Raw genomic sequence first — 26,923 nt, 5'->3', positions numbered from 1 at the left:
ACATGGTCGCAAAGCCCTCATGTATACCTAGCTGCCACAAAAATGCAGCAGATCAAACGAGTTGGAATTTACACACAGCGAAGCTTTGTACAAGTACATAAAGAGTCGAAACGCCAGTTTGTGGTTTTCTTGTTTCTTTTCTTCCCAACGGCAGTATCTCACATTGTGTCATGCACTACAGCCAAATGCAATCATTTGCGTCATCAACTGGATGCTGAATATGAAGCTAATAAATATAAGAAGCTGTCTGCAGTGTTCTCATGGCCTGACTGTGAGATAATGAAGGGAAAGGGGCGGAGCTTCAGCGCGTGCTTAAATGCGCCATGTATTGCGCTAACGTTTGACAGCGCTTTTGGTTTTGTGGAGAAGATAATCCAACAGCATAGCTTTCACGTGTGAAAGTTTCGCATTTGCCCAAACGTCAAAGAGAAAACCAGAAAAGTACGTTATATTTTGGCTCATTTTTCTGTCTCCTTCCTGCCTAAACTAAACGTGGATGATAATGTGGGACTTTCTTTGGCAACGCTCTTGCGTGAGTGTGCACTGCCGCCGTAGCTTCCCCTTCATCGCCACAGAAAGGGGCCTGCAAAAACATTAGTCTTTATGTATCCTTAAAATTTTTTTAACACGTCTTCTCTCTTCACGTGTTATCAATAGTACGTCATGTTTTTCTAATGTATATTACATTGACTGTACTCTGTATTTCGCATGTTGTGCCATTGTTGGAATTTTAAAGCTGAATTCACGGCCCCCCTTGTGTAATACCCACTCAGACAGGCCGTTTAGGGTACTAAGATATAAATAAACAAACACAAATAAATAAAATCTGTGAATCCAGCAGCCAGACGTCGAGTTGCGTTTGCCCGCATTCTACGTGCGCTAACACAGCAGCTCACCGGGCCGCGCATCTGCCGGGCCTCGTCCGCGGAATGCGTCTATCTTGCAGGATGGAGCACGCGTATATTCTGAAGATAAGTGCTTGCACTTTGCTAAGCACTGTAACCAACGTGGTAGCCAGGCTATTATTCTTTTCTTTAGACAAGGAAAAACTATTTTCCTTGTTCAAGGAATATTTCAATAAGCGACCACATTTTTACAGTGTACTTCATGTTACGAAGTAAAACGAGAGAGCGCAAGAAAGAGGCAGGACAGGGAACAGGTCAACTCGCCCAACAACACGTCTTCTTAGGGTATCTTTCATGACAGATCAATTTTTCACACTCGAAATAATCTACTCACATGCCTTTAATAACAAAACCATATTCTTGAAAATAAAAAAAAAAAAACATAGAACGTGCCGCGAGCTATCTTACTCGCCTATCGCGTGCACTCTTTGACGGAAAATTTAAGATTGAACAGCTAACTTCCGTTTGCTGACTCATGTTTTCCGCTGGACACGCTGCGATACATTTGTTGCTTGCTGTATACACATTACTTTTTATTTTTTGCTAATTCCCACTACTCATTTGCCCTTTGCTATAAATAGCAAAAGCATTGCGAGTCAACAGTTCTGTTTGAGGGTCTTCCTTTCATGCCCTCTCGTTAGCGCCCGTTGCAGAAGTCGTGCACTACGTTCTGCAAACGTAGTTCTACAAATGTCTCAACAGACGAATAAACCATCGATTACATCAACCAGTAAACAGACTGCATTATTACGCAAAATATTTGTTTTTATCTCGCACCTTCTTCGGCGGACGCGGTTAAGCATTGTCATGTAGTCCTATCAAGCACGAAGCACTGGTAGCAGCTCCGATACCTCGAGGAGCAGCGCAAAGCCAACAATGTTCTACACAACCGAGAACGTTAGAGAATCATTGGCTCTAACTAGAATTAATTGCACACAGTAACCTATCTTTTTTAATAATAGAGTTTCCTTACGCGGTTGTTTTATAGACCTAACTTGTGCAACTTGGCTAAAGTTGCCCTCTTCTAGCAGAAAACGCCGAGTTGTGTTTCTGCGGCAGGCTTTAAAATAACATCTTTTAAGTAAACAGGTTCATTGTCTCCAAAAAGCTTCATGACAGTTAAAGTTTTTGCAGTATCTCCAGAAATGTCCGGGCAATTTATCTTTCAAGGATCGTTTGATTATTTCAAAATTAGAAGAAATCGCAGGTATTACGGCGGAGCTGTATAGCTATATCTCTCAATGGATCCGCCGTGTCCCTAGGCAAACACTTAGGATGCGCGCACCTCGTGCCCCTAGTTTTCCCTTTCCCCCACGGTGGTGCCGGCCGTGCGGGGGAAAGACAAAATAAATAACCAGAAAGCTCGCCTTTGCTCATAGCATTCCCCGAAGTAACGACGCAACCAACAGTGGAAAAGAAGCGCTATGACAGGCTTTACAGTACAGGCTCTACTTTTTTTTCGCCCTTGGTTGCGCCTTAACTTCGGGGAATGAGATGAACCAAATAGCCCAGAAATAACTATTATTTGTGCATAACGTTCGCCGCAAGCATTTCCCGGTAAAGGTTACGGTTGCGTTAGCTGCTATGGCGTGGAAGCGGCAACTGTAGCATGCGAAGCAGGGAGTGATGTAACTACACTTTCGTATGTAAAAGAAGAACCCGCCTAGCAAATGATCTGTATTGTGACAGTGCTATGGAAAGGCCACGTATAGTGAGGCCTCCTGAACATGAACGTTTATACGAGGTGCATCAAAGTGTTTAAGCACATTTCACATTTCTCAGGTTCACTCTTTGTAAGTGCACGAAGTAGCGGCCTAGGCCAGGTCGTAGGCCCTTCAAACGTCTTAGGCTAATAGGTAAAGTAGGTAACATGCATTTGAATGTCGCCATGTCGATTACTTCCAAGGTACGCTGTGTGAATCACTTCCAAGACTGTTAAGCAAAACGAGAGCAAGGTAAAAGCGGGAGCCAACGTTTGGACAAGTGGACTTGTCTTTCTTCAAGGCGACATGCTTTCCTCGGCACAGTATATTGTCACAGCCTAGTAGGAGACGGGAAAGTCTGTGCACATGACGTATAAAAGCACTTTATCAGAGCAATCAACGTGATGTTGTTCTCGTTTCTGTTTTTCTACCCGCGCTTTCTTCAGCATCGTTTTCGTCGCCTGATATATACCCGCGGTGACCATATAGGACGTGGCACTTGCCCCTCCTTTGGCACTTGCCCCTCCTTTGAGCACCAACCTCCGAAGGCAGTGCACAGACGGCGCAAAGTTAGACATTAGGAAAAGTATGGCTTCATACGAAACACGTGCACACCTTCGAGCAGATGCTGCCGGCGTTTGGAGCAGTTATGACTGTCGGGGAAAACTTCATGATTCACATCGCTGATGCGGCGCAGAACTGTGTACGGCCCGAAGTATCTTCGCAGGAGCTTCTCAGACAGCCACGCCGATGAATAGGAGTCCAGACCCACACCTGGTCACCGACCTTGTACGTGACGGGTCTGTGCCGAAGATTGTAGTGTCGGGCATCGTATTCCTGTCGTTCTTGGATTCGCAAACGCGCAAGCCGCCTGGCTTCCTCTGCGCGTTGCGTAAACTCCTCGGCACCAGACTCCTCGTCACCGCACTCGTACGGCAGCATTACGTCCAACATTGTTGTCGATTCCTGGCCGTAAACGAGGTTGAAAGGTGTCACGCGTGTTGTCTCTTGGCCAGCCGTGTTATACGCAAATGTATACCATATGGTGAAATCTCGTCCAATTTCTTGTGGTCGACGTCGATGTACATACTCATCATCTGCCAGAGACTTATCCAAGCGTTCGGTCAGCCCAATGCTTTAGGGATGATAAGCCGTGGTCTTTGAGTGAGTGGTACTACTCAGTCGCAAAACGGTATACCGAAGCGCAGCCGCGAACGCAGCACCTCTGTCTGTTATGAGCACTGCGGGAGCGCCATGCCTTAGGATGACGGCTTCGATAAAAAATCGCGCTGCTTCGGCTGCTGTTCCACGTTGGATAGCACCTGTTTCGGCGTATTGAGTAAGGTAATCTGTGACAACGATTATCCATCTATTTCGGGCAGTAGAGAGTGGAAACGGACATAAAAGGTCCATGCCAATTTGTTCGAACGGCGCTTGCGATATCTGAACAGGATGCAGCAGTCGAGCTGGCTTGCCAGGAAGGGCTTTGCGGCGCTGGCCTGGATTGCCAGCGCCGCCAAGCCCTACCCGGCAAGCCAGACGGAGTACAACCTGGTTTGTCTACGTGGAGGGGGAAGTTGCCCTCAAGGTCTCCTGAAGATGAGTGAGCAGAGACAAGAACTAATAGAATCCCAGTTATCTGATCTCGGCGAAATCATAGCAGCGTTTCATGAATGCTTCGTTGACTGACCGGGTAAAACTGATTTGACTGAGTACGATATTGAGCTGACGTCCAAGGAGCCAGTGCAATCAAGGTGTTATCAACTGTCTCCTAGGCAGAAACAAATCCTTCACACGGAAGTGAAGCGCATGCTCGGACTATGAGCGATTAAGGCCTTCTAAAGCGAATACGCTTCACTTGTGATCTTGTTCCAAGTTCCGGGTAAAGACTGAACGCCCGTAGTAGACTATCGGAAATTAAGTGCCCTTAGCAAGGGTCAAGTGTATCCAGTTCCAAATATTGAGGAGTGGGTCGAACAGGTGATTTGAGCAGCCTGTGTGACTACGCTATCTATACCTTACTCGAGGGTACCGGCAAGTACTGCTCGCGGAGCGAGCCAGCGTATACGCCTCATCCATCACACCAACAGGCAGCTATCAATCGACAATGATGAGGTTCGGACTAAAAGCGCTCGCTTTTGTTTTTCACGCCTCATGTATGGTTCTAAAGGGTTGTGAAGAATTTTCCGTGCCCTGCTTACGTCGCAGTCTTTTCTGAGTCGTGGGCAAACCATTTGGTGCATCTTACAGCGGTGCTAAGCCGTTTGCGTCAAGATGATCTCACCGTAAAGACGAGAAGTGCTGTCTTGCAAGGGCGACCATGGACTACCTGGGCTCATTACATAGGTCAAGGTGTCAGAAAACCTCCGGACGTTAAAATATCAGCCGTAGCAGACTATCCTCGACCGAAAGCTAAGACGAACATTCGGGAATTTTGGGGGCCCAATGGGTATTATAATCATTGCATCCAGGATTATTCATTTCTGGCAAGTGCCGAACTGATGCTGTCCGCTGGACAGAAACGCAAATGTAGTCTGGGATGAAACGAAGGAAGCTGCCTTCTTAAGCCTGAAAGCGGTATTGATTAGCCATCCGGTATTGCGAGCTCCCCATTTTGATGAATAATTCACGGTCCATTGTGAAGCGAGTGATCGAGGACCAGGTGCGGTTCTCTACCAGGGGGACGACAAGCGCAACGAACATCCCTTACTCTACCTGAACCGAAAACTGAGCTCTCGCGAGATGGCATGTTGCGCGTCCGAAAAAGAATGTGCTTGTATTGTGTGGGCCATTCAGAAATTGCAATGCTATTTCGGGGGCGCAAATTCACCATTGTCCCCTGGCTTGGCTGCAAATCGCGACATAAAGAACAGTCGTCCCCTTACGTGGAGCTTCTATCTACAGCAGTATCACTATGACATAAAGTACACGAATGGCAAATTGAATGGAAACCCCACTTAATGCCTCTTTCTAAGTGGCTCGGGGTTGCTCTTCTCTATTACTCAAAACTGCTACTTGAGTTGTATTTTTTGTAGATAGTGTGTGCAGAGGCGCAACACAGCACGTCTGGTTTGTCATCATAAGCGAGTCCAGAGAGTTTTCAGAGTGTGCATTTAGCAAACAGCTACTAAAGAAAAATTTATCATCATCCCTCTTTTGACCTGGTTTGTTCAGAGGGGGCTGAGTACTTCCTTGCGCATGTGTTTGAGTTTGAGACAGCTCCAAGAACCTCGTCGGCAACATGCCCGACAATGTGTCAATTTACGGCGCGTTTGTGGCATTTATATCAAGAAAATGAAGCCATCTCCCCATGCAGCCGTGTTGGCTGCTACACTCCATGACTACTTTGGCGGGGCGGGAAGCTGCTATGACTGCAGTAGACAATATGCTGTTTGTCAAGTGCAAGAGTAATATGCGAGAGCCATGCTGGAAAAGTAGTCGGAGGACAGTTCCCGTGCGATGCTGAACCATGCGAGAGCCGTGCTGGAAAAGTAGTCGGAGGACAGTTCCCGTGCGATGCTGAGCGCTGTTAATTTTCCCATAACGAGCTCCCCTCGTCAGAGAAGAAGCGCCACACAGGGGACAACTGGCAGTCCAGGGGATGCCGAGACGGCGCGAAGACCTCATGGATGTTTCCCGGAAGAAAGCTACCCCAAACTGGTGCCTGCCCTATGCTGAGTAGCAGCGGAGAACATCAGTTGCAATAACATATCTCTCCCATTCCCGCAGCCTGACACTCTTTCAACTCTTGCGCCTGCTGGAACTTGATGGAGCCACCTGTCCGATATTCCGTCTGCAATAGTATGTTTGTGCTTCTTGATTGGCTGTCGTCCTGGTGGGTTGTGACCTGTGTGTGATTGGGCAGGAGGTAGGGTTTGAACAGAGGTGTTATAATGACGGTGCGGAAAGAAAAGAAGCCGCTGTAGGCCATGGAAACGAGGCTGATCCATATGCTCGTTGCTGACCTTATCCTGTTTTCTCCATACAACGATGTAAATGAAAGTGCCAGTGACGTTCGCTTTCATTTTCCCATCTTCAAAGCTTCTGATTTCTTCAACTCAAAGCCTCGGCCACGCCGCCATATGGAGCCGGGTTCGACACATAACCTAGCGCCGCAACAATGGGCATCCAACCATAAGTGCCAATTGTGTGTGCCACGTGACAACTGCGGTTTCATTGGACAGTGCTGAACGTTTCGTCCCTACGAGATCAACACTCTCCATCGAACCATCGGACTATGATTCTTGCCTCCGCAGACCCAACCACCGAGCACAACTGATGTACATCAGTGAAACCGGCCCGTATTTGTATATATATCTAATAGTTCATGCAAAATGTCTACATCAAAATATAAAAAGTGGGGACATGGGGACGATAACCCAAACCACTCCTTTTATTTAGATGTAGACGCTAACTATTGAAGATACAAGATGATAAATGTGTCAAGAACCTATTGCTCTCTTCTTCCCGATTTTTAGATCTTAAGGAATGTTATATTCCCTTATTCGCTCTAAATCTCTGTCGTCACCTATTAATTCTAAAAGCGCCTTAGTTAACCCGATGGGTAAGTTTCTATTGTCACTTATATTGAAAAGGAACTGGCGGAGCTTATTGAGAGTAGCTGGCTGCTGAAAAATTACGGGGGTGCTTAGAACTTACTAAGAATGTGAAGGTGAAAGCCTAGTCGGACCTTGTGTTGATGTGCTCTTGAACTTTCTGTTGAACTTTCTGGTGACGTTTTGTTGAAATGTCTGTTTAACTTTCTGGTTATCAACAGTTCAACATTCGGCACCTTCACCTCTCAAGGCGGCGGCCTGTCTTGCACGTGCGGCGGTGGCCTCTCTCTCCATCTCCACTAATTCTGCATTCCCAGAACGCCTGCGTCGCATTAGGGCCGCAAGTTGCTCTCGTCGGGCCGCTGCTGGCGCTTGATACATAGGCGCTTCCTCCCGACGGTGGTTACGACGAGCGGTATTTCGAGCTGCTCTAGCCTCCTTCACCGTGGCGCACTTTGACGGTCTTCCCCGCCCGCAACTAGGGCCTCATCATCTATAGCGATGTGGAATGAAGCTTTCAGCTCCTGCGGCGACGTATGCAAGGCGCGATCGCACGCCTTGTATACTTGCTCGCGCTTTCTCGCGCTTTGCTATCACTTTAGCATACGCCAAAGAAGGTGAATGTGAAAACCTGTGTGCTCAAGAGACATCCATTAAATTGCTTGACATTTGCATTCAAATCCACTGTTACTTATTACCTGTTTTCTCCCCCCAAAGGTCGGGGGTTCAAGTGCCCTAATTAAGGCTACCCTAATTAACTATGCCATAATCAAATTTGCCCTAATTGACACCGAAGGTCGTCGGTTTGACTCCCACCAAAGGTCGTCGGTTCGAGTGCCTTTATTAACTCTACATGAATTACCTGTGCCTTTTTGCGCCATTAGCTGCATCGGTGTGGCACCGATGTCCAGGGAGAAGCAATGTTGAAGAAGAGGACGACAAGCGTGTGAGCAATGGTACGAGCGCTCCGATTTTCTGTACATCATTAGCGGCATCCATGTAGCAAAGATGTGGAAGAAACGATGACGAAGGCGCAAGTAGTGGCACGAGCGCTCCGATTTTCTGTACCTCACAATGCGACTATGAAACAAAGAGATCTGAGAGCTTCGCCTTAAAACACTTCGGTGGGGCCTGGCTATCGAGTTGAGTGACTAGCGCGTGCATGTCTTTCATGTCCTCACCTCTCTCTTCTCTTGCACTGTGCCCACTACTGTAGGTGGCATAATCCCTCTTCGTCCGAATGAGCATCGGCTCGTTGCTCAAGGAGTAGTTCGCGCATGGACCACAGCGACACCTATAGTAAAGTCATAAGTGTGGCGAACGTGATGTGCAGTCTCAATAAACATAGACGTAACCATATTAGTGCGAAAGACGCACAAACATAAAGATGAATAATCTGAAAGAAAATCCCGAACACGCAAAATGTGGTTTCATACGCACGACGTGAACTAGGTCATGGCTAGGTTCTAGGTGCCGCACTGTTCGGGACCACTTGATAGTTCACGACACTAATGCGGCGCAGCACTTTGTATGAACCAAAGTACCACCTCAGCAACTTTTCACAAACGCCATGGCGGTAAACAGGGATACACGTCCACACTTGTCTGACGTGGACATTATAACGTCGTGCATCTGCATGCTGCTTCCTCAGCAACCTTCCTCAGCTTGCTGAGCTAATTCGTCGGCGCGAATAGTTAGGTGGTCAGCATCTTGACATGGAAGCATAGCGTCCAGCATCGACTGAACTTCATGGTCGTAAAGGAAACGAAATATTGTGAAGCGCGTTGTTTCATCTGCGGTGGTCTTACGCAAAAGTCACGTAAGGCAAGACGCCATCCTTGTTTTGTGCTGGATGTCGATGTACACAGAGATCATGTTTGCGACGATCTTGCTTAATAGTTCCATAAATACGTTGGACTGCGGGTTGTAAGCCATCGTCTTTCTAAGCCCCTATGTTGCTCAAATGAAAAAAACCACGAGCCATTCCACTCTGTGAAAGTGGTTGACCAGCGAAGCTGTTTAGCACAAGACACGAAGGTGACACATATCGTTTGAACAAGGATACGAGCTGATTTATTGTCTTGATGGGTGGTCATCGTGACGAAAGCTACGCACACTCATTTATTGTCTTGATTGGGGGTCATTACCTCTTGGGCAACTACAATCACAGGGTGGTCGGTTGGGCCTTATCGTCAAAATGTGCCAGAATGGGCGCTGACTGCATTGGTTGTCGTAGTTCAGCGAAGGTTGCCCCTTGGTCATCGATCCAGGCAAATGATGTGTCATCCATATTAAGGCGAGTCAGGGGCGACGCTGTCTTCGAGAAGTTTTCAATGAAACGGTGATAACACGGTACACAAGCCCAGAAAGCGCTGAACAGCGCTCTTGTCGGTAGGCGTAGGAAAGGCGGCTACAGCGGCACATTTGTCGCAATCGGGTCAGACTTCTCCGGCTCTTACGATGTCTCCGAGAAGCTTAAGTCCTTCATAACTGAAGTGACACTTTTCTGGTTTAAGTGTGAGATCAGCCGCTCGGATTTTTGCTAGCATGTTTCGCAGATGATGAGGATGTTGCTCAAATGCTTCAGAAAAGATTACTACGTCATCAAGATACACAAGTCTGCCACTTGAGTCCAGCGGCCACCGTGTCTATCATTCGCGGGAAAGCTGCTGGGGCTCAACACAAGCCGACGAACAGAAGCATTCGAAATTCGTAGAAGCTGCGAGGAGTCCCACAGGCAGTTTTTTCATGTTATCGTTCGTCCACCTCAATCTGCCAGTATCAAATGACAAATCAGTATCAAACCAAGTGAAAAGAAAAAAAAACTGGGCGTGCCGTAGTCTCTTTTACGAGTTGTCAATACGTGGCACTCAGTACACATCCTATTTAGTAACGTTGCTGAGCAGAATTCTTGAAAAGAAGCTTAGCAGTAACACAGGCTGCGAAGAAGCGTAGTGGGGATGGCTGACGAGCGATCGCCACTGCTTCAGTTGCAAAACATTGAGCGACGTTTGTTATTTCGTCGACAAATGCTACCTAAGTTCAGTGGAAAAGGTGTCGATGCTCCTTACTAAAGTTGGTGACGAGCAACTGAGATCAGTAATCACGAAGCTGTAGCATACTCCTAGCTGCACAACCAGCTTGCATCAGTAGAGATGATACGTTACTTCCTGCGACCACTTCACCTTCGCGCATTCCACCATACGCCACTGCTACTAGGACACTGGCTCGTGTAGGATGCCTAACACTTTCGTTGTAAGCACAAAGCCCTTCGTCACGTAATTGGCGTCGTGCTCATCGATTGCTCGGGCGGCTGAGAAGGTGATTACGACATCCGCTTAGTCAATAGCAGCGGCTATCCCTTCAGAACATAAGCTCCATGAATATTGTCACGAAAGCGTTCGCGCAGGACACAGCAGCTCGTTACAAGCTTCAATCCTTGAATCCGAATTCTTGTCGCGCAGGTGTCCAGTGGGATGAAGGGTCGCCACCAGCCGTCTAAATCATCGATCCATACCAGGGTGTGACTATTTTTTTTTCGGTACGTCACCATCATGGATTGCTACTGGCTCCTTAAAAACACGTCGGTGGGACCTGGCCATCGATGGGGGGGGGAGTGATGATGATGATGATGATGGCCTCATGTTATGGCTCATACCCACTCGGGGATTGGCCAAGAATTGAGTGCTGAAATGATTACCTATTCTTTTGAAGTGCTGCTTATTCGATGAGAAAAAAATAAGAAAGAGAGATAAGGAAACATACAAAAACAAACAAATTACAAGACAAAGATCAAAAAGTTATTCGTTTTGTTGACTGTATGTAATCGCAAACGGCATCAAATACGTCCCTGTGGCTGACCCCTATACTGACGCACCGAAACATAGTGTGATTTCTGATGATAACATTAACCCTAATTTAGCAAGCGGAAGTTCTTGATGTCTCTTTCTCAAAAATTTGTATCGTCGACATACCGAAAAATAACGATCTAGTGATTCTGTTTCTTGGCAGTATGGACACAGAGGCGATAGCGTCAGACCAGTCCTGTGTAACTGTAGGTTTAATGGAGGGACACGGACGCGTACTCTCGTGATCGCTAGTTCTGATTGTCTTGATGGACACCACTGAATTTTCCACGGAAATTCGAGGTGCTGATATTCTGTCCATGCTGTTATTGATTCACTGACATCTCTATGAATTGAATATTTGCTATATCTGATTGCTATGTGCGCCACCAAAGGAAGAACAGGCATCATAGGTCCACACAGGGATGATCGCGCTAATGAGTATGCCTTTTCATTTGAATGTAAGCCACAAGGGCCAGGTACCTATAATAGTTTTGGAGAATTCAACTGTGGAGGAACTAATGTTAGACACGTCTTTAGAGGTGGCGAATTGGACGAAGCTGTAAGCGAAGTACAGACCGAAAGGGATCTGCTATAATAACCGCACTTATTGAGTTCGACGGGAGTTTCCGAAGCGCTAAAATCACTGCTAGAAGTTCGGCTTCAAAAACGGGTGTGAAATCTGGCAGTCCCAAGGAGAATGACCAGCCAAGAGGAAGCGAGTAAATGCCTCCGCCCGCCTTTTCGTTGTTCACTGAGGCGTCTGTAGCTATTATGTTATTTGTTTGCACGTGTGCAAGGTAATCTTGCAACAGGCTATTTAAAAAAGTGGCTGATTGAAACTTAGAGTTTGGGGGGGGGGGGGGAATGTCATCAAAATCTATCTTAATATTCTGATGTGAATCGGTTGACGGCATTACCTCTCGAATGTTCACAATCAGTCTGTCCAATTGTTTTTGTACAAATATAATCTGTGGAGTGTGAAAACGCGTCCAATGAGCAAGGAAGAAGGAATTTCGATCATGAATAAAGGCGTATTCAGATCGTCTTAGCGGCAAGCTGTAAAATTTCAGAAATGCTGGAATTGTTAAGATGTGAAACCTGCAGGGCAATGTTGGTAGGCGCGCTTCTTGATAGATAACATTAATAGCCACAAACCTGGGGAGTCCCAGACACAGGCGTAGGACATCACGCTCCAAAAGAACCAGAGGCTTTATTTTATAAGCACGGCCACCTGAGAACAAGACACGCCCAAATTCCAATATGGGGCGCATATACATTTTATAAATCATCAACAGTGAATCCCTACGTAGTCCATATTGTCGGTTACTCATTCTGCGCAGAATGCCTAAAGCACGTTGTGCCTTACCCGCTACACTTTCTATGTGTGGACTCCAGTTGAGTTTTCTATTATATGTGATTCCCAAATATTTGAGAGACTCAACCTGTGGAATGGGTTCTTGCTTATAATTTATAGAAATTGAAACCTGATCCATGACCGAGAACACTAAAATGGCGCTTTTGCTTACATTTAATGACATACAAATTGTCTTAAGCCATACTTCTAGCATGCTCATGTATCTTTGTAATTTTTGGTATAAAGTTTTAATGTCAGTGTCATCCGCAAAGAATGCAATGTCATCTACATACACGTAAACGTGCACGTCCTGACAAGTGGGGGTGGAGCTCATCAAGATATTAAATAATATTGGGGATAGGACTGCTCCTTGGGGAACTCCGCGACTTTGTCTGAATTTAGACGAAGAAGATCCGTCCTTGAAGCAATAAAATTATCTTGATCGCAAAAATTCTGCCAACCACGCGGTAATATAATTGGGGAAATTACGACGCTACAGAATTTTCGCAAATTATACGACATCGAGGCTGTCAAAAGCTTTAGCTATATCCAATTTCATCAAAGCAGAATATTCTCTCCTTTTCCGGGCAAGTTGGATGCGGCTCTCTAAATCAGCATGGGCACACCATAATGAGCAATTAGCTCTGAAGCCTATTTGATTTGGACTTAATATTAAATTATCCGTCATCCAGATAGTAATTCGGCAATGTAATACCCTCTCTATGAGTTTGACCATATTAGAAGTAAGAGAAATACGTCTGATGTTTTTTATGTCATAACCTAGTCCTTGTCTTTTAGATATCGGGATTACTTTAGCTACTTTCCAATAGTAAGGTTTCCAGGCTTTGTGTAAGGAATAGTTTATAACGTTTAGAAGGTCTCCAGGAGATAGATCAAATAAGATTTTCATCATGTGAACGGTAATTCCATCAGGACCAGGGGCAGACAAAGGTAAGTTTCGAATCACTTGAGCTAATTCAGGCAATGTAACTTCAGTAAACAATGATGATGGGGCTCATTTTTGCAAATTATACGACATCGATGAAGTGAATCTACTCTCCAAGCCTTTAGCAAGGAGTTCAAGAGATTTTCTCATTTCATCGGGAGACAGAGTGACATAATCAATATTAGTTGGTGATGGCAGAATATTCCGATACCTCATATATCTAAACAACGATTCTTTTGCTTTTTGATTTAGAAAGGAAATCATAGTGTTTCTTATCATTAGCTTCTTTAGCTTTAGCAACTGTACGTTTAAGTACAGCAGCGTGAAACTTGTAATCAGACCAATTTTTGGGGCACTGATTGTAGAGGAGCTGCTTCCAAGCTGCCTGTAGGCGGCGGTGGTCTCGCGTGCAGTCTGTATTCCACCAAGGGTTATGAGATGTTTGCTTTGCAGATGTAACACAAAATTCGGCCTTTTTGTATGTTCTTTTAATTACCGCACAATGTTTCATAGCCTTGGTGCCTTCATGCTCGTCAGAATGAGAAGCCAAATGTACCTTAACATCGGATTTAACTTTATTATAATCTACAAATACGCGTACCTGGGAGCATGATGGTATAATCTGGCAAGCAATTTCAACCATTATTGGAAAGTAGTCACTGTTGGTGGCACAGTCCAAAGCTGTCCAGGATAAGCTAGTGAAGGACGAACTTACGAAACTTAAATCCAACGCGGAGCGGTGCTGGTTACAAATATATGTAGGAATTCTAGTGTTCAGACAAGAAAGATTATTATCTATTGTCCAATTCCACAAGCGTTGGCCACATTGGTCAGTTCGAAAGCCCCAGCACGTGTGATGGGAGTTGAAATCTACAACAAGAATTTTGTCTTTACACCATGAAGACACTGCTGAATCTAAGCATCCAGTGTTCTGCACACCCGCCGGAAAGCATAAATTTACTAACGAGAAAGGTAGACGCCCTGGTACGGTTATATCTAATGCAAAAATTTCACTTTCGGGAGACATATACTTATATGAAATCTTTGTACTTCAGGCTAATTTTGTTAGTGGTAAAGAAAGCTAAACCTCCGCCATCGATGGTCGGTCCAATCGGAAAGATTGATAGTTATTCAGTTGAAAAGATTGATGTCCTGAAATCTTTGTTCCTTGCAAAGGCGCGATCGCCAATAATATCCGGGGAGAATTTCGATGATAAATACAATAAATCTGTTGCTGCAGAGGGAAACGATCGGCAATTCCAATGAAGAATTTTGAGGAGATCTATGGTTGCAAAAGTACGGACTCAGTAACTGCCTTACTTAAAATGCTTTCCTTTAATAAATCTTCCTTTGTAATGCATCTCTCAGATAATTTTTTTTGTCTTTGAGTGAGTTAGAGTCGTAGCTTTATTAGACAAAGCGGATCTACATCGTTTTAACGATCAAGGATCCATGTTCATTTCATCTGCGCCCTCTGCGTTATCATTGAAGCCTGCGCATTGGCTTTGGTTGACATCGACCGATCGGCTTACAATTTGGGCATCTTGGGACGTGCAATTGGTGGTTACTTGTTCATTTGAAGGACGTGGACAGTCAGTTGTTTGAGAAGTTATACCAACTGCTGTTGTTGTTCCGAATATCTGCGCCATCTGGCTAGTTAGAATTTGTGTCAAGGACTCACAAAAGTTTCCAGCTAGGCGCTCCATAGCTTTTTCCATCGCCCTTTTGACGGCATCAGCAATCGAAAGTGAAAGAAATGCATCCGTTGCTGTCGCCTGGTGGGCTGGGACACCGGCGTATCCCTGTGTCCTAGCATGAATTTCAGCTACGGCTTCTCTACGGGAACAACGTCTTCGTTCAACGATTTCCAGAATTTGAATTTCCCATGCCTTTGCTGAGCAATTAGGATAATCAGTAGAGTGCGCGTCATTGCAGAGGCAGCACCTTCCTTCCTCGCTTTCGCACTCGCTAGAATTGCGCTCTTCGCCACAAATTCGGCACCTGGGAGCAGATCTACATCCTTTTAAGGTGTGTCCGTAGTGCCAGCATTTCACTCATTGGAGGGGACGAGGGGACAAAGGTTCCACTATGTAGATTAGAGGCCATGCTTTATCTCTGATGGTCGAGATGTCCCTGCAAATGTGGCTGTGACCGACTCAGTGGGAATCCTCTTTTTCTCGACCAAACGTCCACACCGATAGACTGAAATTACACCCGCCGGTGAAAACATCCCTAACACTTCTGCCGGTGTAATGTTCACGTCGACGCCACGAACAAGCCCTTTCACACATGCCAAGTGCGGAGGCATAAATGCGCTCACCGGATTGGCGGCAAACAGCAAACATTTTAAAAGGTCTTGTACAGAGAACTGGTCTGCAGAAAAGCAGAGGATATCCCCTCTGCCAAACGGGCGGACCTCAATGATGTTCTGGAAATGGGCCGCCGCTGATCGCAATTCCGCCTCAATCACTTTTAGATTCTTCATCCGTATGACTGCGTCATCGGTTGGGACAAGAGCCACAGGAACTGATGTGACGCCGTTCCGTAAAAACAGGTCCACAGGTAAGTCCTGCGGAGGAATAGCAGCGGACCAGGGGAAGACCCCTGGCCCTGGTGAAGAAAAAGGAATCTGCGTGGTCTCATTAGCTAAATAATAATGAGACTAGCAAAATAGTTGGCAATCGATAAAAAAACTGCTACTCAATCCTTGGCCAAAACCCTGGGAGGCAAGGGCAGCTCCACTGGAAGCGGCAGTCAACTTCTTTCTTGTCAACGCCTGCCTCTTGACTTGCACTATGCCCACTACTGAAGGCGGCCATATTTAGGCCTCCTGTTTGTAATTTCTCTCACTGATTCAATTAGAGAACAAATGGTGTATCAAGATACATACTTAACGGCTATGAATTTGTCATTCCTTTATTATATTTTTGGAGCCACCCCATTGCAGTGTCTGGTAAATTACGTGTTCACGCTGTCGACGCGTCTTGTATTATGCAATCACTGTTTTTTGTCGTGTAAGGTCACTAATAATAATTTTATTGCTTTTATAAATATTCTCTCGCAGAAAATATACATGTCATTTTAAGAGCTTCTGCATGCTTTATTATTTTACTGCTGCTAAAAGTTCACGTTACTGCAAGTTCACGTGCTTTCCCTAGATTAAGCCAATGCTCCAGCAGCTCAAGTGTCAGCGCCGTCAGTAGAGCGCCAGTGTTTCTACTTTGTAGACCATCATGCTTTACTACAGAAACACGCCACACTAGACGCCGTGTCGCTGTCGTAGCCGCTTTTGTTTCTACATATGCCTTCCTAGGGAGCTCGTTTGCATGTGCCTGTTTTTCTACACCCCGCCATTTGGCGAGTGCCTTCACTAGGAGCACCAGTATTCAGCACAACAGCCAACGCAACAGCCGCATTGTCTACGCTCCACAGATTTGAGTGCTCCAGAAATTATAGCAGCTTGATTTGCTCTTTGTTGAGTTAACCTGCACCACCATAACCTTGGATTAGTCTGCGAATAGTTTTCTAAGCAGAATAGCCTTCTCCGCTACGTCGTGCCAAACTATACCTCACCGCGCATGAGAAAATTTCGCTCCAAGATATTGCGGCGCTTGCGCCGAAATTCGATACGAGCATTGTTATTACAAGCACGCGTTTTCAATATTTATTTATCATTTGTAAAGTTGTTAACATATTGTCACGTGCTGGTGACGTTGAATAACATAGTAGCAATGCTGTGAACGACAAAACAAACTTTTATTGGGCGAACCTGTGCCCACAAAACAGGCTACACTTATAGCACAACGATAGCGGCGAACACGCTCGGCGATCGTCGAAAATCTGATCAGCGGGTCAAGCGCGTCGGCTTTTATACAACAGTCGTCGAATGTTCCAGACTAATCGTTGGGACCCGCATGCCTTCCACAAATTTCTACAACATTCGAGTCACGCGATGAAATCAGACAACACAAGATTCGGCGACAACAGACAGCGGATAGAAGCATCGATAACTTTCCAGAAACTTCGGATACATGCAGACGCGTCCCGCGCTGTGCGATAACATTTGTTAGGCGGCGAAACGTGCTTGCCTGTTAAATATAAGTACACGTGTCAATATTTCGTTCAAAAGAGTGGAGAGAGTCATAGCTCTGCTATGGCGATCCACATCGCCAGCAGGGTAATGAAGAAGGGAAGACGACGAGGTTAGCCAGAGGAATGTAGCAATAAATTAGTACCCTAGTGAAATCTTTACATTGGTGCAGTCGAAAACAGGAACCTGTGGAGAAAAAGATGAATGTCGCGTTCAACGAAGAACTGACCACCATGGAAGGCTACAAAGCAAGTGACGAACAACATGCCGGGCCACTGGAGGATGTCACCACGCCTGATGTTCTATGGAGCGTTCGAATGCCTCCGAGGAACGCCTTTGCGGGCTGCGTGACAGTGCCCACAGAAACAGTTTGTGTGTACGTGCATGTGTGTGTAGTTTGTTTTTGTTTTTGCTTTATTTCTTATCTTTTATTTTATCCTTCTCTCTCTCACCTATCGCATCCCCTTGCCCCTCCCCCAGTACAGGGTAGCCAACCGGAGATAACCTCTGGTTAACCTCCCTGTCTTTCCTTTGCCTTTCTCTCTCTCTCTCTCTCCAATGCTTGCGGGTTTACGGCTGACGACACCGTCACTAAGGGCGCCGTTCCTGCCTCCAATGAATAAGGCGAGTCTGAAGCCTGTTTTAAAGGACCCATCATAACTCATGAAACTCAGCTAGCTGTAACGCCGCCTGACAGTGGTCTAACTATTCTGAACGCACTACTTGACCTTAAGAAATGTCACATGAAGGGACAGCAGCAGCTGGTAGATCTTCTTGTTATGCTGTCAAGATCTGGAAACCAGAGAGAACAGCCTTTCTTAATACCAGGCATATTTGATGGCAATTCGTCTAGTGTACATACCTGGCTTCATTTTTATGAGTATGCTTGCTCCACGAACCAATGGTTGAGTGACGCGGATCGCATACAGAACATGCTGGCATTTCTGTGTGGCAACACACGGAAATGGTACGATCTTCGGTTAAGCTCCCAGTTGAAAGAACCATGGAATGAGTGGAAGGAGAGTTTCGCTCGAGCATTCAAGAAGAATCTCGTGTAACTTTAGAATAACGCCATATTCTACAGTCAGATAGCAATGAACATCAGAGAGCATGTGTTGGAAAAGTGGCATTTAGTCTGTAAAGCCGAACGGAAACTTCCAGAATCGTCAGTTATCGCCCTCTTTATACATGGTATGAAAAAAGAGTGCCAGGAACAAGTTCTAGCTAGGTCGCCAAGCACAATGGGCCAACTGCTTCAGTCACTGGCGTACATTATGACGACAGATTTTAATGCGCCATAAGAAGGGACAAGAGACACAACTTTAGACCAAGCGACAAGTACACGCGAGGCTTGGTAATTCATAACCAGGCATACCTCCAAAGGTCCAGGCACCACAGAATCTCACCAATATACTGAAGAAATGGTGTTCCTTGTTAAATCAGGCGTTCTGACATTGCCGGTGCTTGTAAACAACCGAAACATGTCAGCATTGATTGACAGTGGTGCTTCCGTGAGCCTAATTAATGAAACTATAGTGGAGTCAACAAGCATCACTTCCGGAAAGCCTATTCCTGTGTGTAGATACGATGGTTCATCTCGGGACTGGCATAAATGGACAACAGCAGCTCTTGAGCTTGAAGGTCAGAAGTTCAAGGTGGAAGCGCTCATTGGGTCAGTGGTGAACTTCGCCTTTCTTTTATCACGATCTGGACATATGAACATCAACATACTATGGAATGACGAGGTAACTATTGAAAAACCTCAGCAAGGTATGTGTTTGACGGAAAACTCCTACTAACGAAAGCCATCATGTGCAGAAAACGTGCCGCTGAAGTTCCCTGAGTTAATCCGCATTGGCCCGTATCCCGATGCCATAACCACGATTGAAGTGCCGTTCTTGTTGCGTGACAGCACAATAGACAGAAAAAAGCCATGTAGTCTCAGTCATGAAAAGAACGTATTGCTAAGACAAGAACTTCAAGTCATGTTAGAAGCAGGAATCATTGGCCCATCGACATCCTGTTTTGCTTCCCCTATTACCATTGTACCAAAGGAAGATGGATCATTCCGACTGTGCACTGATTACCGAAGGATAAGCTGACTGATCTTTTTCCATACCCGATGCCTAAGATAGATTACATCATTCACGACACTGGAGGATGCGAATGGTTTACACGTATATACTTCTACAAGGGGTACTTGCAATACCACTGAAAGAAGAGGCTGTTTACGGCATTTGTCGCACCATTTGACATCTACCACTTCCAGTACCTCACTAGCTATTGTAAACTGCTGTTCGCTTCCGAGACTGTTAAACATTACTTTAGTTTTCTGCAGATTAATTTTTAGACCCACCCTTCGGCTTTGCCTCTCCATGTCAGTGAGCATGCATTGCAGTTGGTCCCCTGAGTTACTAAGCAAGGCAATATCATCAGCGAATCACAAGTTACTAAGGAATTCTCCATTAACTCTTATCCCCAATTCTTCCCAATCCAGGTCTCTGAATACCTCTGTAAACACGCTGTGAATAGCATCGGAGAGATCGTATCTCCCTGCCTGACGCCTTTCTTTATTGGGTAAGGGTATTGTATTGTACTGGGTAAGGCTAAGGGTAAGGGTATTGGAAGTGGTAAGGGAATACATCTACTTAGGACAGGTAGTGACTGCGGATCCGGATCATGAGACTGAAATAATCAGAAGACTAAGAATGGGCTGGGGTGCGTTCGGCCGGCATTCTCAGATCATGAACAGCAGGTTACCATTATCCCTCAAGAGAAAAGTTTATAACAGCCGTGTCTTACCAGCACTCACGTACGGGGCAGAAACCTGGAGGCTTACGAAAAGGGTTAGGAAAGAAAGCTATGGAAACAAGAATGATAGGTGTAACGTTAAGGGATAAGAAAAGAGCAGATTGGGTGAGGGAACAAACGCGAGTTAATGATATCTAAGTTGAAATCAAGAAAAGAAATGGGCATGGGCAGGACACGTAATGAGGAGGGAAGATAAGCGATGGTCATTAAGAGTTACGGAATGGGTTCCAAGGGAAGGAAAGCGTAGCAGAGGGCGGCAGAAAGTTAGGTGGGCGGATGAGATTAAGAAGTTTGCAGGGACAACATGGCCACAATTAGTACATGACCAGGGTAGCTGGAGAAGTATGGGAGAGGCCTTTGCCCTGCAGTGGGCATAACCTGGCTGATGATGATGATGATGATGATGATGATGATGATGATGATGATGATGATGATGACATCTACGAGTATAATCGGTTACCATTTGGCTGAAAGAATTCTGGGTCGCGGTTTCAGAAGATGATGAACGAAACGCTGAGCAAATTCTTCGGAAAATTTTGTAATGTATATGTAGATGATATCATTGTCCACTCCAGGACAAGAGAAAACCATGAGAAATATTTGTGTAAAGTATTTGAGGCACCAAGCACCGCATGACCTCAGATTATCATGAAGAAAAGCGAGTTTTTTGCAATAAGGTGGTTTTCCTCGAAAGGCTGTTTGATGGTCAAACAAAAAGCACCAAGGAAGAGAGTGTTCAACGCATCAAGAAAAAGGTGAAACGGTGTGATGTTCATTCCCTCCGAGTGTTTTTGGGACTGGCGGGCTATTTCCGTGCATTCATAAGAGACTATGCCGCAAAAACCTAATGCCTCACCGCATTGACCCAAAAGGGCGTGCCATTCATGTGGTAAAAAGAGTGTGAGAATAACTACACTGTACACTACCCTGTATTTATGCTTCCCGACTTCAAGATGCACTTTAAGCTCTATACCGACGCATCTTACTACGGAGTAGGCGCCATACTCTACCAGCGGGATGGTACGTAGCACCAAGGAAATTAGATGAGGGTAGTAGGTTACTACTCTTTCACATTTACGAAGACACAAGAAAATTATGCAGCTACGGAGAAGGAAGCACTGGCGCTGGTGTTAGCCTTGCGATACTTCAGAAGTCAACTGTAAAGCAGCCACTTCAAGCTAGCTGTTCACAGACAACCAGGCGTTGACGTGCCTGTTAGAGCTATTTCAGCCGAAGAGCAGAATAGCTCGGTGGGTTAGCGAAGTACAACAATTCAGTTTTGACGGCATACATCACCCTGGACCGAAACATCAAGATGCCGATGCTCTATCTTGACTCCACGAGCCGCATGAAACCTCAACTAGAAATATAAACCTGTTACAGCTTTGGGAAGGCACGCAGGAAGTGGATCTAAAGAATGGCAAAATTTACGTCCCGAAGACCAAAGTGCGAATAGTCCTGAAGCTTTACCCCACTAGTCCAGAGACAGGAGGACATGACGGATTCTGGAATACATACCACAAAATAGCCCCGCGTTTCACGCGGAAAAACATGAAAGAAGACGTCACAAACTATGTGAAAACTTGACATCAGTGTAAGCTTGTTAAAGCCAAGTACAAGCCTAGAGGCAACAGGATGGTCTTGCCAGGGCGTTGCGGTATCCCCTTCTAGGTTGCGCATCTTGATTTCAGTGAAATCAAAGAGAAGGTGGAGGGAGTTAGCAGGATGCAAGCTTTCCTTGTCGCCGTGGACGAGTGCACGCGTTTTGTAACCGCGAAAGCTGGAAACGAGGACGCAAACTGCGTGATATCATTACTGGAACGAGAACTCTTCAAGAACGTCAGAATCGTTATCGCAGACAATGGCCCAGCCTTTAAAAGCAAAAAAACTGCGACTTTGGGTTGAGAAAAAAAATATCACCCTTAGCTTCCCAGCACTTTACCATCCGAAAGCGAATTCCCACGCAGAGTGAGGGATAAGGGACTTGAACATGTATCTACGATTATACCCTGAATTCAAAGGCGGCTGGAAATGCGCCTTGGAAGCCGCTGTTTTACATCACAGCAGGTCATATACAGCAGGCCTGGGATGCACCCCACATTTTGCGGCATTTGTAACGGGCTCATGGCTGCCAGCGGACCCATGAATTGAGCTTAGTGAAATAAATTGATCTAAAGGAATATCCCAAAACTTCTCATCAGCGACGAAAACATAGAGCGACAATCAAAGAGAACTTTGACCGCAGACACTGCACAAAGATGCCGGAGATTGAACCAGATTCGTGGATTCTGGTCCGAAAGTGACTTGATTATAAAACGCCGTTTACAGGACCTTACTACGTCACCAAGACAGCTAGACAACAAGGACTGCTGAAGAAAATATACTACTAAGGACCAAGTGGAAAAGTTGAAAAGGCTTCAATTGGGAACGTGCTACCATATTACCATCGTGGAGGCCAGGACAGCCGATTGGGAGTGTGTGGCGATCGACATCGCCATCGGGTAATGAAGAAAGGAAGACGACGAGGTTAGCTGGAGGAATGTAGCAATAAATGGGTTCTACCGGCAGTACCCTGGTGAAATCTTTACATTGTGAATAGTCTGCGAATAATTTTCTGAGCAAAATAGCCTTCTGCGCTACGTTTTGCCAAGCTATACCTCACCGCTCATACGAAAATTCCACTCTAACATATTGCATCGCTCGCGCTGGAATTCGATGCGGGCATTGTTATTGCAAGCACGCGTTTTCAATATTTATTTGTCATTTTGTAAAGTTATTAACATGTTTCGTTCAAAAGAGTGGCGAGTGTCATTGCTCTGTATTACAGGGCTCCTGAATCAATCATCTGCCATACTTACAGTGCACAAGGAATTGTCAGGTCTCCGACAGGTTATATCGCGCTTAGAAACGTGGTGAATATAGGTGCACGTTAAATTTTGATAACGTGGTCTCTGCAAAACAAAAAAGGACATGCAGTTATATTGGTAGCTTTATTCCGTTGGATTAGCTGTTAGGTAAAGAAGCAAAAGCATTCGTTGCAACTGACTAAAAAACATTCTAGGAATTCTGAGAGATGTAGGCATCACGCATGGAGCGTCATCGCTACATTCACACAAAATACGAAATAAAAATCATTGCTACCCAACGCACTCGTTCGGCAGCATATGAAGGAAAGCATTAGTCAAGCGGTGTGTTAAATCCTGTACTATACTACTACTAACGGCACATACGCAGAATTGTGTTTTTTTTAAATCCTAGGCAGCGCGCTACCACATGCAATGATTGTATTTATACACCCCAAAAGGCCCAACTTTCCGCATGTAGTTGTTATATTTGTGCACTACACTGGTAACAAAATATGCCAGAATGTTAACTCCAAATCAAGTGGATGTCAGTCTGAGAGGTATTCGCACCTATGTCACAAGGACGAATGCAGTGCATGATGCTTGTTGAGGGAAGAATGATGTTGACAGATGAAATGCTGTCACCACGGCCGTGATTTGATACCGTGATCTCGTGCATTGCAGCGCAACACCGAAGCTACAAAGCAACCGCGGCGGGTGCGTTTTGCACCTATCGTCATTCATGTAAACGTATTCACTGACGAGAATAAATGGTTGGTAGCTTGCGCTTTGTACTTGCTTTCTGTGGTCTTTCTTTCTTCAAGTCCTAAAACTCAGCCTAACACATTCCGATATTAGCCTGCTCTTCTTGAACTGCCACAAAATTCAAGTTTAGCTAAAAGTGTGGGAACATTATTGCCGGTATGCGTGCAAAGTTCAATGCGCGTTAATAAATTAGAGCCCTTTCTAAAAATGTTTTCATCAAGTATATGAAAGCATGACGGGGCTATCATTCGCCATACCTCCCAGTCCATCTAGGGCCCACCATGTTAACATATTGAAATGCCCGGGAATCTTAAGTGTAATGTGTTGTGATAACTTAAGGTTCGTCTTCATTATTGAAATTTCAAACATTGACTGAACCCTCGTTTCCGCCCTTGTGGGGTTGGTGGTTTGTAGCAACCGGCGGGTTTAACCTGCCGATCAGCGCTGCTGATTGCTGCGCCCGAGCGTCTCTTGCAAGATACTTCCGGGACGCAAAGACCTAAAGCTTCTTTGCGGGCTATAATTAATTCTTCCGGGAACACAGTGTTGAAGGCATGCATGTGAAAAGTCTTTCTTTTGCAAGTTCTCCGGGGGAGCGTCCCTTTCATCTCACGTATTTAGGCATGACCACAGGAAGTCTTGAACGTCTCCTTTTTCTTTATATGCAGTACAGTTTAGAGAAGCAATACGCCCCATCTTAAATACGAATGCTGGTGTATGAACAGGTCCAGTTTTTATTGCATAAGAAGTGCCGCTATCTCTCGGCGATATCGCTTGGTTACGCAGGACATATGTGATAGAAACAAAAGGGACCGAAAGTCACCACGGATGGCAGATTTTTCGCATTTAATTACTTATGCGTGCCTTAAATTTATAAGGATGAAAGATCATTGCGTATGCGAGAGCACCAGCTTTCTCGTTGTCACCAAAATCCGCGTGGGAGGGAATCAACTGGAGCTTTACATTGACGCCTTTGTTTTCGAGTACATTCACGAGGGCTAATGTTTTACGCAGGAACCTGGTGAGGGGTAGATAATGAGGCAAAGTCTTTAGCTTGCATAGATCAGCAGCTATTGCTACGCTTTCCGCAACTGTCGACGAGGCTATGCAGTACAGACGGCCAGACCACGTAAATATCAGCGAGGAAGTACAGAACGCAGCTGCTTAGCTTTTTGGCCTTGTTTTCATGGGTTATCACAGGCGTCCGCCGTGTCCGCGTTGAACTAAACAAGTCAACCTGTTTGTGATTCGTAGATATGTCGGATATTTTAGGGGAAATTAGGTAGATAATGCTGAAACCGCCTGAAAGCACTGACTGGAAGAAAAATAGTTACAGAAATATAACACCATCTTTATGGCTTGATGAGAGTATTCTTTGCATGCAAGCATCATCACACTGGTCAGATTCGTCCGCTATACCTAGCGTTGCACTGAACACATTAGGCACTATTTATGAATAGGTTTCTGGATATCTATAAATAAAATTTCTTCAGAAGCGTCGTGTAAGTAATGGTGAACATCACAGAATTTCATAGACGTAGTAAATATGCGCTAATAAACTAAAATAGCGTAATTAACGCTTTAACCCTTAAATTTAGAGAACTTATTGCAATGTTGCAATTGAATTAGTTCTCTGCATGCATAATCATCTTTCAGATATGGAAAATTCAATTCCCCTCGCAAGTGTAGCGCAATGAATTAGGGCTCATCGAGCGCGCGAAAGCAAGACTTAGAAGCTTAGGAGCACATGCAGCCGCGCCCTCGATTTAACTTCACTGGGAGACGTCACAAACTGGAGAGCCGCTTCCCGCGTGTGCATCGCACAGCTCTAGTAATTAGTCATCGAAAGCATTGAACGGCGTCGCTGGGCCAGGGTAATATCGATTAAACAAAGCAAATAACCTCCACTACAGTTTTTTTGGCTTCATTGTCTGTTTCTTTATATTGTTGCCATACAAAAAACAACCAATAATGATAGCCCCTGGGATCGGTTTATTCTTTTCGTTGAAGGTATCAGTTGGTGGGCTCAAGAAATGATGTTGTAATAATAATAATAATATTATTAATAACAATATAATAATAATAATAATCTTTAGTACATCCAGTCGTGTCATGGTAACAATATCCAGCCCGCATAAGCAACATTGCTCGTGTGCGAGGCCGAACAGTCAGCTGGTAGTACTGACATGCGTACAAATAAATAAATAAAGAAAAAAAAGAAATATAGGGAAAAAGTTGTATTGCAAAAAAAGAAGATAATATTGCATCAACAGCAAAAAAAAAAGACATTGACATTAAATATAACTTCACAATCAGGTTCGCATGCTTGAAACCCTGAAGAAAAAGTTTAAAAGATGTGGGCATTACGTATCATCCATGACCGTAAATGTGATTTAATTTGCTTCAATGTTCCTGCGATATCATTCTCATTCAATTTATTGAAATTAGCCGGCACGTAGAAAGCACGAGTCCTCTTGCCGTAGTTTGTGTGCACACGAGGTACCACGCATCTTTCTGTCAGACGTCAGCTGCGAGATTTCAGGTTCGGATTTTTGAAATTAGTAGAAAAACAACTCTTACACATAGCGTCGAACAAAACTTGTTGCTCGACAAACATGTCTGACTGGTACATGCTCACCAAGACATTTTCCCCATGACCAAGTCTGCCATACGAGAGGCTATAGGCAATTTTTTTAGGATGCGGTTAACTACCTTAAGTCTACTAGAACGAGCAAAACCATAAGTTGTTATTCCGTACCTTATGATCGATTCACCAAGTGCTTTGTGAACTATTTTACGAACATTTACATCACAGAAAGATTTTAGGGCATACAAATGAGCGCACACAGCACGCAAGCGCCTTGCGAGCTCTCCAATGTGGACATTCCATGACAACGTGTCGTCGAAGTGTAGCCGTAGGTATTTTGTGTTATTTACCAGAGTTACCGGAGGACATGAGCATGCAAGGCAGTCACTGGTGTGGAGATAAACAGGGAAATATCCGCGACTACCTTGTTTGGGCTGTGAAAACATATCATGTTAGTCTTTGATTTATTAATAAGCATTTTGTTGTAAATGAACCAATCAAGTAGTTTGCAGACA

General features: G+C 45.1%; 1 protein-coding gene across 8 annotated transcripts in view; it reads right to left on the bottom strand.

Moving 5' to 3' along the window:
• LOC129380931 (uncharacterized) overlaps positions 1–26,923 on the bottom strand; it is a 128,499-nt gene that overhangs the window by 13,324 nt on the left and 88,252 nt on the right. For 7 of the 8 annotated variants that reach the window (XR_008609151.2, XR_008609152.2, XM_055063235.2 and 4 more), the window contains one exon: positions 23,072–23,164. The exons of the other annotated variant lie outside the window; for it this stretch is intronic. Coding sequence is in view for 5 of the 7 variants with exons in the window: in XM_055063235.2 (XP_054919210.1) it covers positions 23,072–23,164 (93 nt within the window). In the remaining 2 variants the exon portion in view is untranslated. The remainder of the gene's footprint in view (positions 1–23,071; positions 23,165–26,923) is intronic. 8 annotated transcript variants of the gene reach the window in all.

The sequence above is a fragment of the Dermacentor andersoni genome, chromosome 1 (genome assembly GCF_023375885.2).
Source record: "Dermacentor andersoni chromosome 1, qqDerAnde1_hic_scaffold, whole genome shotgun sequence".
Lineage (NCBI taxonomy): Eukaryota > Metazoa > Arthropoda > Arachnida > Ixodida > Ixodidae > Dermacentor > Dermacentor andersoni.
This window is presented reverse-complemented; position numbering and strand designations above follow the sequence as displayed.